The sequence below is a fragment of the Artemia franciscana genome, chromosome 16 (genome assembly GCF_032884065.1).
Source record: "Artemia franciscana chromosome 16, ASM3288406v1, whole genome shotgun sequence".
Lineage (NCBI taxonomy): Eukaryota > Metazoa > Arthropoda > Branchiopoda > Anostraca > Artemiidae > Artemia > Artemia franciscana.
Window position 1 is genome coordinate 36,831,001 of NC_088878.1, and position 14,138 is coordinate 36,845,138.

Sequence of the window (14,138 nt, forward strand, 5' to 3'; positions counted from 1 at the left end):
TTTATTTGTGTTTGATATATTGCATAAAAATGCACCTGAATGTTTGGTTGGTGTGTTTGAGAGAGATGAGCCTGAATATGAGACAAAGAATTCGTATGTGATCACAAAACCGATTAAAAGGTCTACAAGATCTGCATTTTCGATTCGCCATGTTCTTCCTTCTATATGGGAGTCCCTTCCTTATGATATAATTCAAGAGACTGATAGGCCTTTTTCGTGGGTTGCTTTGGGACCATTGTTTTGGTATTCTTAATTTATATATACATATATATATATATATATATATATATATATATATATATATATATATATAAATAAGTTGTCTGTCTGTTATGTCTGTTACGCCATTTTATATCTTCTATATATATAAAAGAAAAACTAAAATGTAAAAACTGGAAATTGCATAAATATTTCGAAATATTTTGACAATAGATTAAAGTAATTCGAAAAAAGAAAAATGGTAAAAAACTAAAAAAAAAACTAAAAAGAAAAAAATTAAAAATTAAAAAAGAAAAAAACCTAAAAAGAAAAAACGTAAAAAAATAAAAAAGATAAAAAACTAAAAAAACTAAAAAAGCTAAAAAACTAAAAAAAAAGAAAAAACTAAAAAAAAACTGGGAATTGCACAAATATTTCAATATATTTTGACAATAGATTAAAGTAATTCGAAAACCTTAAAACAGATACCCCAAATTTTGAGGTTTAATATAAATTGTTGGAGCTTTAGCATGCTTGGCACGTATAAAGATTTTTCCAAGTGTCAATGTTAGAATGAACATTGACAAATTGAAGAAAACAAATCAATAAAAAGAAGAAACTAAAAAAAAGAAAAAACTAAAGAAGAAACTGTATCTATATATATAAAAATAAGTTGTATATATGCATGTTTGTTTGTTTGTGGGTTTGCATTTGACGTCATTATAAGTATATAAGGCTTTGTATATGACGTCATTATAAGATGACACTACAGACCGGGACACAGGGAATATAAATGACGACCAGGACACTCAAAGAGAAATTACAGACCGGGACACAAATGACGACCGAGACAGAGGGAATATAAATGACGACCGGGACACTCAAAGAGAGATTACAGACTGGGATACCGGGACACAAATGACGACCGGGACACAGGGAATATAAATGACGACCAGGACACAGGGACACAACTACAACGGGGGCACAGGGGGATATATAAATGATGACGGGGACACAGGGAATGTTCGATTAGCAATCACCATCAACAAAGCTCAAGAGCAATCGTTAGAAAAATGCGGTATAGATCTGAATATGGATTGTTTTCCCATGGACAATTATTATGTTGCATGTTCAAGAGTTGGTAAACCTGGGACACAGGGACACAACTACAATGGCGCGTAACTAATATGGCGCGTAACGACTTACGCGCGTGGGGGGGTTGGGGGACGTGAAGCGCCCCCACCAACTAAGTGTTGGGGTGGCGCTTTCGCGCCACCCCAACAGCTAATATATATATCTATATATATAAAAATAAGTTGTCTGTCTGTGGATCAGGTGACGTCATGTTTCTGTGTCGGCTGACGTCATGAAATTAGTTGTCGTCATTTTTGCTTTGACGGTGACGTCATTAACGGTATTTAAGACATTTGTTCACGGAAAAATGTTTAATTGTAAAATGACTGAAGAACCTATTGGGTTTGGGATTTTGACTTGGATAAGGTCATCAGTGCCTACCAGATTTAAGTTAAAAAAACAAAGGTTCGTCGATATGTACTTCATAGTGACGCTGAAAAATAAAGAAGAAAAAGAAAACTGAAAAAAGAAAAAAGGTAAAAAACTAAAAAGAAAAAACACTCAAAGAGAAATTACAGACCGGGACACAAATGACGACCGAGACAGAGGGAATATAAGTGACGACCGGGAACCTCAAAGAGAAATTACACACTGGGACACCCAGACACAAATCACGACCGGGACACAGGGAATATAAATGACGACCGGGACACAGGGACACAACTACAACGGGGACGCCGGGGGCACAGGCAGGATATATAAATGACGACCGGGACACAGGGATTGTTCGAATAGAAATTACAGACCGGGACACTGGGACACAAATGACGACCGGGACACAGGGAATATAAATGACGACCGGGACACTCAAAGAGAAATTACAAACTGGGACACCGGGACACAGGGAATATAAATGACGACCAGGACACAGGGACACATCATTAGAATAATGAGGTATAGATCTGAATAAGGATTGTTTTTCCCATGGACAATTATATGTTGCATGTTCAAGAGTCAGTAAACCTGACAATCTATTTATATGCACAGACAATGGGACAGCAAAGAATGTTGTATATTCGCATGTTTTACGTAGTTAAAAACATATATTTATATCTATCTCTATTCACCGATGGGACACAGGGACACAAGTACAATGGCGCGTAACGACTTACGCGCGCGGGGGGGCTTGGGGGGGCGCGAAGCGCCACCCCAGCAGCTAGTATATATATATATATATATATATATATATATATATATATATATATATATATATATATATATATATATATATATATATATTTATAGATATAGATAAATAGATAAAGTGGGGAAATAGTGCATAAAAGTGTCGTTACATTTGGCTAGTATAGTACAGAGTCTCAAGTGGTGACTTTTTTCTGCATGTTTTTGTTTTTTTCTGCTTTTTAGGGGAATCCATTGATAAGTAATTTTTTTTGTAGTTTCAAGAATGACCGCACAAACCATAAAGCTTTTTGGCAATTTATTCTTTTTTTACGTTTTTTTAAAATAAATTACCCCTCTCTCTCTCTCTCTGAGAAAAAAAAGGAGAAAGCCCGAACTGTGCTAAAAACTTCATGACCTTAAAGCAATCAAATGAAAAATCTTAGAAAATTGCAGTTTTCAGGTATAAATAGACCTAATTTTTTGTCCAGGGGGTAAAAATTAAATTTTGATTACCTTGGTACTTTAAACTAATATTAACAGGTTAAAATTATGTATTTGTATCTTGTTATCCGTCTCTGGATTTTTCATTGAAAAATTTGAATTTCCTTCCGTATCGTTTCGTATACAAATATATTAAATGCAACCCTTGGGGATATTCCTCTCAGTATATTTACAACTGTTTTCTATCACGTGACATTTAGAAAGGTTGTTGGATTATCTTTGACGTCAATTCTTTAAAACCAAAGAAACGATTAAACTCAACGAATTCTTTAGATATAAATAATTCGGACAATGTTTATTAAACTAAATAACACTTAGTCAAAATTAACAACTTGTCTGATGGTATTTCTGATTCTTATAGTTCAGAAATAAAATATAAATATTTTTTTTTGGGGGGGGGGTAGACTGGAAATCCGGCTGCTGGCGCGACATTTTCTCCCGTTAGAATCGAGTTTCCTTTCAGCAGCCAGAGTCTCAAAATACTGGATACTTTGAGTTGGTTTTGCTTTAATTTTGACCTTGGTCCCATTTAGAAGATCTTTGTCGATTTTGGTTAAAATGTAGGGTTTCTATTGATTTTTTTTCTTTGCTAACTCTATTTATTTTACATATTTAAAAGTACATTTTTGCCAATCTTTGAAAATGAATGAATTTCTTATTTATTTAAAATGTTAATCGCATTAAAATAGGATATTTTTTTTGCCTCTGCATTGCATTACCTATCTTAGATCTATTAATGCCTGAAAATTGCGAAATTTCAAGAGTTTTCTCTTGTCGTTTCAAAATCATGACGTTTTTAGTAATACGACATTTTTGTCACATTGCACCGCGCACCGTTTCCACATTACACCGGGAACATAAACAAGCAAAACTAATTAATCAACAGATAGTGCTGTCTGTCCAAAAAATTCAAACATAAACAATCGGTTGACTCCGAATTATAACCCATATTTAAAGGAAAGCCACATCTCCTTAAGTTGTTTGGTGCCCTCTGCTCTTAGCTTATTTTTGCTGATTCTTTCCTCCTGTTCTTTTTTTTTTTGTGTGTGTCCGTTACTGCCAAAAACTACATGACAGCATATGGAGGTAGGGTAATATTTGGTGGGAGTAAGGGGGTTTACCTGATTATTTTCAATAATTTCCTATATGTCCTACTTTCTAAAGAATTCCTATAAGACAAAAATTTGGGTACTGTTTTAAAGTTGTTTTTTTTTTTTTTTTCACCCCTTGCCTTACCAAAAATTCTGGATATGGCTTTGTGTGGAGGGTTTTTCATTAATTCTCGATATTTTTTATCATCCCGATTATTATCCCCATTCCATTACAATCAGATACGGATTTTTCAATTTAGAAAATTGGTGTATATTCGCCCATATCAAGAATTTTTTTTATTGGGAAAGAGAATAGTTACCTGGAAAACCCTAAAAAAAAGGCTTTATCTATATGAATCAATAATAGGTTGGAAAACATAACAGAGGAAAAGGTGAGCGAAAAAAAAAACTATGTCACCTATATGACCTAGAAGGTTGGAAAACACAAAAACAGGAAAGGTGAAAAAATATGCCATGGAAAAAAAGAATATATAAAATCAGACTATTTAATTCTTGAAGCTAATCGTGACAGTTCAGAAGCAAACAAAATAATCTTATCTTATTAAACGACCAATAATTGTACACTTGTTTTTTATTTGTAAATTTTTATCACAAATGACACTATAGTTTGATTTTTTTGTTTTTTTTTTGAAAATTTGCATACCACCATTTTCTGGTGAGAAAAAGCTATCTAGATCGGTCACGACTTTGTGAAAATTCGTTTGGGGCCTTAACTTTGGAAAACATTCTTCTTGTAAATTCAATATTACAGTTTAGTTGGATTGTCGATATAATCAAACAGTTCGTGGTAACGAACTGTAGTAAGGAGCGATCCGGCTCAATAGTAACCGAAACTCTAAAAAATAGAATTTTGATACCAATATTTAATTTAGGGACAAAATTTAAGCTTTAGTGTAAAGAGCGAGGTATCGACGAGGGGTGAATCCCCTCATAAACGCAATAAAAACATATGAATATAGAAGTTCGTTACGTAAGTTAATTTGTAAGTTACGCATATTTTTTGCTAATGAAAACGTTCGTAAAAAATCAAAAGTTCTAGTTGCCTTTTTCAGCAATCAAAAAATTGGAGGGCAACTAGGCCTCCTCCCTCGCTTTTTTTTCTCAAAATCTTCCGATTAAAACTATGAGAAAGCCATTTAGCCAAAAGAAAAAATAATAATATGCAAATTTCGTTTTAATTATTTATGTGCGGAGAGCCAAGATTAAAACATGCATTAATTCAAAAACGCCCAGAAATTAAATATAAAAAAAACAAGTTTTTTTTTAATGAAACTAAGGAGCGACATTAAAACTTAAAATGAACAGGAATTACTCCGTATATGAAAGGGATTTTTTCTCCTCAACGCCCTGCTATTTACGCTAAAGTCTTTTACTGTTTTAAAAAGTAGAGTTAAGAGAAAGAGTCAAACTTTAGCGTAAAGAGCGAGACGTTGAGGAGGAAAAGCCCCTTTCATATACGGAGTAATTTCTGTTCGTTTTAAGTTTTAATGTCACTCCTTAGTTTAATTTAAAAAAACTTGTTTTTTTTAATTTAATTTGTTGGTATAAATCGGCAAAAAGGTTTGCCGAACAAAATTAAATCAAAATCGTTTTGTGAAAGAGAAAAGAAGTCTCCCTTTTCACCGAGTGTAGCTCAGTCCCCTCATACTAGCAAATAATTAAGGTAAAATTCTATATGAGGGGCTCTACACTATCTGGGAAAACAGTTGTTAGATTAATGAAGCTTCCGGGAATTCTATGCTTAAATTATTCCCTGTAAATGTGTGTTTTTTAAGCTCTTATCTCTGCTTTTCCCCATTTACATGGCATATGAAATTGTACAGTCTTCGCCTTGGTTAGTTTTGTCTTAATTTTGTTTTGAGTCTGTTTTCCTTTGACTTGTTTCCTTTTTGTTTTTTCCTTTGTCTTTTGGTTTTGTAAACATAATTGTACGGAATTGAAATATCTTATAAATCTGGATTTATCAAATTTATCAAGGCTAGAGATGTTTTCTTGGTGTCTTGTTTGTGCTGTAAATCTGTTTCTTAAAATTTCATATTTATACCATACAGTTTATGCAAGTTCATTTTAGTCAGTGCCCGTTGGAAGGGATAGAGGTAAATACTTCAATAAACCTTTTCAGGTTGTAAATTATGCTCAGAACCCACTCCTGAAAGTTTCACCCACCCACCCCCCAACTTCACTACTGCAGATTGTAAGGGCTGGGGGTTCTTGAATCCTACAAAGGGCATGTTTACAACATTATATAAACATTGGATTTTGAAAATTCAAAGGTTGGATTTCGAAAATCTTAAGAAGTAGGTGTTACTTAAACATAAATAATATTGGAAAGATCGTCCGGGTAGGTACGAGGTTTCGTGGTGATTTTCTTAAATAATTAGTTTCAGTGTCTTTTCAGTCTATGTTTTGTTGGGTTTTTTTTTCGCTTGTTTTGTGTATGTTACCATGGCCCAATTGTGCTTTCGTGTGGGTAGATCTATCTATCTATAGCACATCCATGTGTACATATGACTGTAAATTGCATTTTCCTGTGAAGTGGAAATCGGTGGATACTTCAAAAGACCTTGTCAGGGTGTAGTTATTTGGGCCCATCCGTGAAAAATTCATACTCTATCTCGACCCCACGATTGATAAAAGCCCAAGATAGATTAAAAGCCCGTTGTCTAGTATATTACTATAATTAGTTCCCATTAACGACAATTAAGCTTTGCAACGCACCCATGGTCTACAAAAAAATATTTTGTGTGTTTATATTGAAACCTTAACTCTTTCCAGAAACTCTATGAATTCGAAGGGGATGACCTTGTTCCAAAAACACCCCAAGAAGCTGAAAAGGCAGAAGTTGAGGTCGTAGAAGTTGAAGAATATGATCCAGCTAATCCTACAGAAGAAGATGAATCAAAAGGTGATCAGGCTAAGGCCAAAGATGATAAAATCTTGCCAAAATTGGCCCCTAAAGGAAGAACTATTTATCATTGCAACGTTTGTAATCTCTATTTTAGCCATGTAGAGATGGTTTATGATCGCCACTGTAGAACAGAAGGTCACCACGATCACTATGGGTATGCAATTGCTGTCAGGAATGATATCAAGGTTGAGGAGGAAGAAGAAGGAGAGAAGGAGGACCAAGAGGAAGAGAAGACTGCTGAAAAAAAAGATGTATGTTTTTGTTAATTTTGGGAGGATGTCCTAAAGAAAGATTTAAAGGAAACCGAACTTCCTGGGAGGTGTAAAGAGGGAGGCTTTGAATAGATTGGGATGGAGGAGGAGCGTGCGTAGCTGTGCTGGCCTCAGGTGGCTTGGTGCTGCGGTGAGGTATTAGTAGTAAACCAACCACCTTGACCTTTACTTAAATTGTTGTAACTGTAAATAATAGTGATATGGTTTCTATCATAACTGAATTCTGCTTAAAATGTTTGATGACATTGTGATTGTGGTGAAAATGTAAAAATTATATAATTATATTTAAAATGAGCCTAATTGTGGTTAAAACTGGAAAAATATTTGAAATGTGATTGAATTTTAATTTCAATGATTTCAACTAAAATAATCTTGTTCGTAAATAATTGTAATTAAGCTACAAAAAATAAAAAATTTATTTTTTCCTTTTATTTATTTTTTTTCCTCTTTTTTTTTCTCGTGTATCCTGTCAATCAACTGTCTTGATGTTTTTCGGATTGACGAGTTTTTCAAGAAATAAATAGATATTTTTAAGACCAGTTTAGTAATATTCCAAATCTGAAATTTATTTATTTGCGAATGTAGCATAAAAGTGGAAGTAGTATACGCAAAATTTTCCAAATCTGAAGTTTATTTTTATATTGCCAAAAGGAATGCAGCGTAAAAGCGAGAGTAGTATACGCATCGCAAAAAAAAGTAATGTCCATTTATAGTGAGAATTGCAATTTGTAGTTGATTCAGAAATGGTAACTATTATCGCGATTGGTCTTTATTATGAAGTAATATTTTGAAAACAAATTTATGGGAATTTCAAGATATTCTAAAACCCCTAAAAAATAGTGTCAAGCCGAAATAAAATGAATACCGTTGGAATTGCCATGGTCCAAAACCGTATACAAGAAACTTGCAGTCCCCTGGCTTGAACAACAAGGAGAATCGCGTTTTGCACGGGTAGTAGTGATGTTTCTTCTTTCTTTTTCTCCACTGCTAGTAGGGCACTAGGTAGGTAGGTAGGTAGGCATGTGTTTATTTCATAAAAAAAAAACTAAAATTGCACTTACAATCAATAATATGCTGCTCAGTGTCCCTGTTCAGCAGCAAAACTACAACGAATAAATGATAACTAATCATTCAAAATTAAAGAAATACGCAAAGAAAAAAAAACCGACGAAACACTATGCAATTTCTAAACAGCCATCTCTCACCATAAAAAAATGAGAGTAGAACATAGTAAGGAGCTGTTTTAAGGGCTTACTTTGAACAAAATTACGATATATATTCCATTTTGTAGCTAACCATAATATTAAAAATATAATATAACTGACAATTAGCTGCTTCTTCACATACAGGACAATACAATGCACATGTCTTTTGAGAAAAGGCGATATAAAAAACGTATCTTTTGAACTTCACTTTTCTGGGGTATGATGTCCTATATTTGTGATTCTGCTTCTTGGGTATGATGTCCTATATTTATGATTTGACTTTCTTTAGTATCTTAAGTAGCTAGTTAAGTAGCTTTCTTTAATAGCTAATTGACTTTCTTTAGTATCTTCTTTGCTAGATTCTTACGAAGAAAAAGCCGAAAGCATTTTCCTGTGTGTGATATATAATTAAATTATTTAAAAAGATAATCTGCTGATATCATCTTGATAGATCATCTGCTGATGATGAAGCCAAGACAGCCTCATGGAGAGGTAAACTTGGCATGGCTTTTTCAGAACTGTATAAAAATGATGTCATTTCACTTGTTAATAGATAGTCTATCATCCATCCTCGGGCAGACGTAAGGTAGATAGGCATAGAGTAAGGGCAATTCAGATAGTCTTCCAGATCAGTAAGCCATTTGAAGGCAATTGGGGACGCCAATTAAAAGGCTAAACTCCTATAATTATTTTTGCAATTAACGTTTACTGTTACTATTAACCGAGATAGTTGTTACGTTTCCTAAATCATCTTCAAATGTTTTCTAAGAAGCCAAGTGGTTTTTCTTAAGGAATAATATTAAGATTGGTTAACACAAAGAATAGGCAGTTGTAGTTACGGCTTATTGACCAGGACCATATCCAAGGGGGTGGGGGCTACAAGGTTTGAACCGCTCCCCCCCCCAAAAAAAAAATATCCAACTCGTTAATTAATTAAACCCGATTGAACCTTGAAACCTTGGTCTTCAATATATTCTGGGTTTTTTGCCAATTTTGGATTTTTATCTGTTTTAATGTCATTCACTCTGTTTGTTTTTGTAAAATTCCAACAGTATCCTTTGAAACAAATTCTGCCAGTCCTAATCTTCATTTTTTCTCTTTCCTTTTTTTTTCTCTTCATTTTTCCCTATCTGAGTTTTGAAAGTGGCGATGTTTTAAGTTTGCTTTATTCACAATATTCCTATTTTCAGCATATTCACAAGCTATTTGCTATTTTATAGTAGTGTGGGTGTTTTCTTTTTATCAAATAAAAAACTTTCCGAAACAGAAGTTTTCAGGGAAAAGTAAAGAGCCATATTACTTATGTCCAGTAGAAATAAATGTCTATAATAATTCAAACTCAAAACGATCAGAAATTACTTGTAAATGAAACCCAAAACGAACAGAAATTAAATAAACAATCATAGCAAACACACAACAGGTACTAGTATAAATGAATAAATAAATCTTGAAATGATAAAATAAAACTAAATTGAATATTATAATCAAACTTAAAACAAACAAAAAACCGCACAAATAAGAGTTTGGCTACTGTCTCCTTCCCTAACTGTTAAAGTCTGAAAACTACTGCGTCATTGGTGCTTTACTGAAAAAGAATTATATTACAAATACTTTCTTTTGTTCAAGGTGGGGGCTTTCAGTTTTAAGCAATGGAGATTTCAGAATCTTTGGCAATGGAGATTCTTGGCGCATATTTTCCTTTTAATCCGACGCCATTTTCTGGGGGTTTCTTCAAGGCCGTAACTGGGGAAGGGGATCCCAGAATTTGACCCTCTCCCCCCAAAAAATGCCTGACCCGTTGAAATTTCCCTGTTATTTGAGTAGAATTCTGAGCCATATCAATGTTGTTGTTTTTTTCAAAATTTAGGAAATGTATTTACATATCTTTAAAACCTTATAAATTGGATTGAGTAAAGTTGTGAAGCTGAAAACAATTTTGTTGTACTTCATTTAAGCAGAAGATCTATTTTGCAAGGTTTCAATTTTATAACACACATATTTTAAAAGTCATTACAAGTCAGGACCCTCTAGAGGGAGAGGGAGTAGAGGTAGGTTGTTGAAAAAAATGTCTAACCCGTTGAAATGTAAAAAAAATGTACATGGACAAATTGTTGATGCATTTTTAGTTTTTTAGCAACCCTCCCCCCACAAAAAAAAAATCTTGGGTACACCCTTGGATTTTTTGCTTTTTTTCGAAATTCTCATAATTGTGTTGTCAAAACAACAATTTCGGCTACTATTATGACCATTCTAAATAGTAGTTACCATTCCTGAATTTAACTACAAATCCTGAAATTTTTTCTTCTTTTTTTAATGTGTTTGAAATTTTTTGTTACTATGAGCCGTGACTCGTTCTTTAATTGGTTGCTTTTGCTGCAACCATGATATTAGGGTGAACGCTAATCAAGCTACGGTAATCAATTGTGTTAACTAGTTAAATTAATTGTATCAATACTTAAAATACATTTAGGCTGGTTATAATTTTTGTAAATGTTTATAAAACTTAATAGATAATAATTTTTTTTAGGGTGATGATGATGGAAGTGATGATGATGGCAACTGGAAGCGTCGAGGTACCAAAAAACGTGATGAAACTGATAACGATGAATATAATTCTCAAGAAGCCCGTAGTGAGGAGAAGGAGGAGGTAGAGTCTAGCCGAAAAAGAGATAGAACTGATTCGGAAAAAGAAGAGGAAGGGGTAAATCCAAAAATACAGAAAGTCGAGATGAAAGAAGATATTCCAGGCGCGGAAACGACTAGTATAAAGAAGGAGGAGATGGATTCTAGTCAAAATAAGGGAGCTGATTCGGGAAAAGTGGAAGAAGGGTTAAATCAGGAAGTCAAGGCGAAAGAAGAGATCCCAGTCGTGGAAGTGACTAAGAAAGAAAAATCTAACCTGGTAAAAACTGGAAATGAAGAGACAGCCTCCGATTCGGGCACTCCAATTGCCGAAACAGAGTCAGAAACATCTCAACCTAAAGTAGAAGAAAAAACAAGTGATGAATCCAAAGAAGAGAAAACAAGTAAGCCTACAGCTGCAAAACCGAAACCTGGCCCAAAGACTGCTAAAAATTTGCCAGCTGCAAAAGGACCTGTAAAGACTCCAGCCAAAGTAGCCCCTAGCGTAGGGACTAAAAAGCCAGGACCTGCTTCAAAAACGGTACAGCCTCAAGCAAAAAAAGCAGCAGTTGTTAATAAGCCAGCGCCAGCATCTGTAAAAGGGGTGAAGAAAGGGGCGACTGCAACCCCTCAGGCTGCAAACGGTGCTGCTAAGGGGAAAGGAGCTGCGAGTTAAAAGGTTTCAACAGCTCCATTACAGCACAGGACAGTAATTTGCTTCTTTTTTAATGAGTGTGGTCTTTCTTAATTAAATGGTAGCTCTTTGAACTTAATACTTTTTAAGGAGGGGTTTACTTCGGATACAAAATTGGATTAAATACGCGAATATATTTTAGATTACTAATTCTAAAAGACTTATTTTTGGAATAACCAAAAAAATAGAATTGTTGAGTTGTTGTTTTTCTTTTAACAATTACTGATTGTATAAAAGTTTCTGATAGGACACTACAGAAAGAATAAAATTAAGCCTTTTGTTCATTAATCGGCAGCCTAGAAAATAACACAGTCAACGGAAAGGGGGTAATTCCCCCCTCCCCTCATATATTTGTTTGGGAATAAAAATCTGCTTTAGGAATTTTTATCGAAGAAAAAAGACTAAATAGTCCCCATTGCCAATTCACGAGAATGGGGGGGAGGGGGGCAATGTATTTTCAAAATCAAAGGACCCTGGAGGGAAATACATTTCTAGTTGTATTTCAGCCAAATTCAAATTTATGAAGTCTTTTGGAGACTTCTAGAATAATTTCAGTAAACCCCAAGGATAGACTTACTATTATATTAAAGAGGACAACATACTAGATAATGGTTAAATATACATGTGCAACCTAACAAGAAGAAATGTGTATTCTCAATAAAAAAAAAAGTTGTTTCACTGTGTGTCAATGATTGGTGTTGCTATTGTGTAATGTAGTCTACAATACATTTTCTTCTTAATTTTTTACTTTTATCTAAGTGTAGGGACTTATTCAAAGATTGTTCATTAATTTCAATCAGCTTGAGATTAATCTCCATAATGATTAGACAAATTTCAGACCCTTATTGACTGCGTAGTTACTCACGTCTCCTTTATATTCTTCTAATATTCACATGTTAAGGATAAGGACAAGATATTCAAAAAATTAATACTACAAGCCTTGGAAGGCCAAATTCAAATTTTGGAGTCAAAAATATGATGAAAATCACAAAAGATGGGAAATTAGTCTGCTTTTTTTGCTGTATTATTCTTAGCTAACCATTACAGACCATTTTAAAAACTTTAGCTATACTATGACGATGTGAATTTATTAAAATTAATTCAGACAAGAAGAAAAGAATCACGTTCCAAGAACCAGAGGTCTGAGTTCGAAACTAATATCTTCCAATAGATGTATTGCGAGACAAAATCGAGTAGTGGTTTCACTTTGCCATTCAGAACTTGGCTACTTCAAGGTAAATTTAAATTGATGAGTTAAAATATCCTTAAATCACAAGCAGTTTTACATTCCAGTTGAGTGTAGGGACACACTGGAAAGTAAATCCACCAAATGGAGCTGGGAGGAAAGTATTTTTGGCAGTTTTAGTAGTTGATATACTTTAAAGCTTTGCTGGCACCTATTCTATGCTTACAGGGGGCAAGATTAGGGGTGAACCCAGCGATAAATTTCGGAGGGATTTGGATAAATTGACCAGTGGATTATAGTACTGGTTAAAAAGGATAAATAAAGTTTTTGGAATATAAGATATGTTCTTTATTGAGACAATTTTTCTGTGGGCTAGTTTATCCAAAGCGTTTTCTGCATTGACTGGTACATCCCTATGTATGGATAATAAGGCTAATCGATTAAGCCGTTCCAATCTTGGTAAAAGATTTTGCTTGTGTCAGGTTAGAAAAAGAACGCTCTCACGTAGCCGTAGGAACGGGAATGGTTACAGAAATCTTCAAAATAGACGTATTTTGGGGGAAATGTTCTTATCACATTCTTTTAAGCACGTCATATAACGTTTTGGTGCCAAGTTTCCCGACTGTATCTACATTCTCTACAGAGCTAACTCAGCAATTTCCTGTGACTAAGGAATCACTGATGTAGCTGCTGCAGAAAGTAGTCCATAAATGGGATAAACACAGGAAGTCAACAATATACCTCAGGATTCTCTGTTACGTAATTATCCCTATACGTTTGTCTTGGAGCTCATCTGGGCAGTCTGATGCTAATTTTCAACATCTTGACTAAGTTCAGTTACTTCAGTAAAAAGTGGAGGAAACGTAGCTTTACTCTTTACCTTCCTCTTAATATCTTCAGAGTGTTTCAGAAAGTATATGAGATCTATAGTTTCTTATTGCAAAGATTTCGACAAATTGTGTGTCAGACTAAAAACTTTAGTGACAGTTCCCCTAGTTGCAACAAAACTGCATCTTTCAATAATAGATAGCAAAGAATAAGCTTAGCTTGACTATTCAGAATCTGAATCAGGATGTTCTTGAACTTCTCTCATAGTCTTACAGATAATAATAAACATCTCTTTAAACGAAATGATTGCTCTTAATTTCTCCACCCATCTAGTCTCGCAAAATTTGTTCAAT

General features: G+C 34.2%; 1 protein-coding gene across 1 annotated transcript; it reads left to right on the forward strand.

Annotated features, from left to right (window-relative positions):
* The first annotated feature begins 6,824 nt into the window (after nucleotides 1-6,824).
* On the forward strand, nucleotides 6,825-12,511 carry LOC136037404 (neurofilament medium polypeptide-like). The gene is made up of 2 exons (XM_065720156.1): nucleotides 6,825-7,229; nucleotides 10,983-12,511. Exons 1-2 carry the CDS (start codon nucleotides 7,083-7,085, stop codon nucleotides 11,751-11,753), a joined length of 918 nt encoding a protein of 305 aa, XP_065576228.1. The 5' UTR covers nucleotides 6,825-7,082; the 3' UTR covers nucleotides 11,754-12,511.
* Nucleotides 12,512-14,138: the final 1,627 nt, after the last annotated feature.

What these genes read in the sequence shown, in the direction of transcription:
- LOC136037404 (XM_065720156.1), top strand. Translation starts at nt 7,083, where the DNA reads ATGGTTTATGATCGCCACTGTAGAACAGAAGGTCACCACGATCACTAT. An exon ending in AGACTGCTGAAAAAAAAGAT is followed by an intron (nt 7,230 to 10,982) that starts GTATGTTTTTGT and finishes AATTTTTTTTAG; the next exon opens with GGTGATGATGATGGAAGTGA.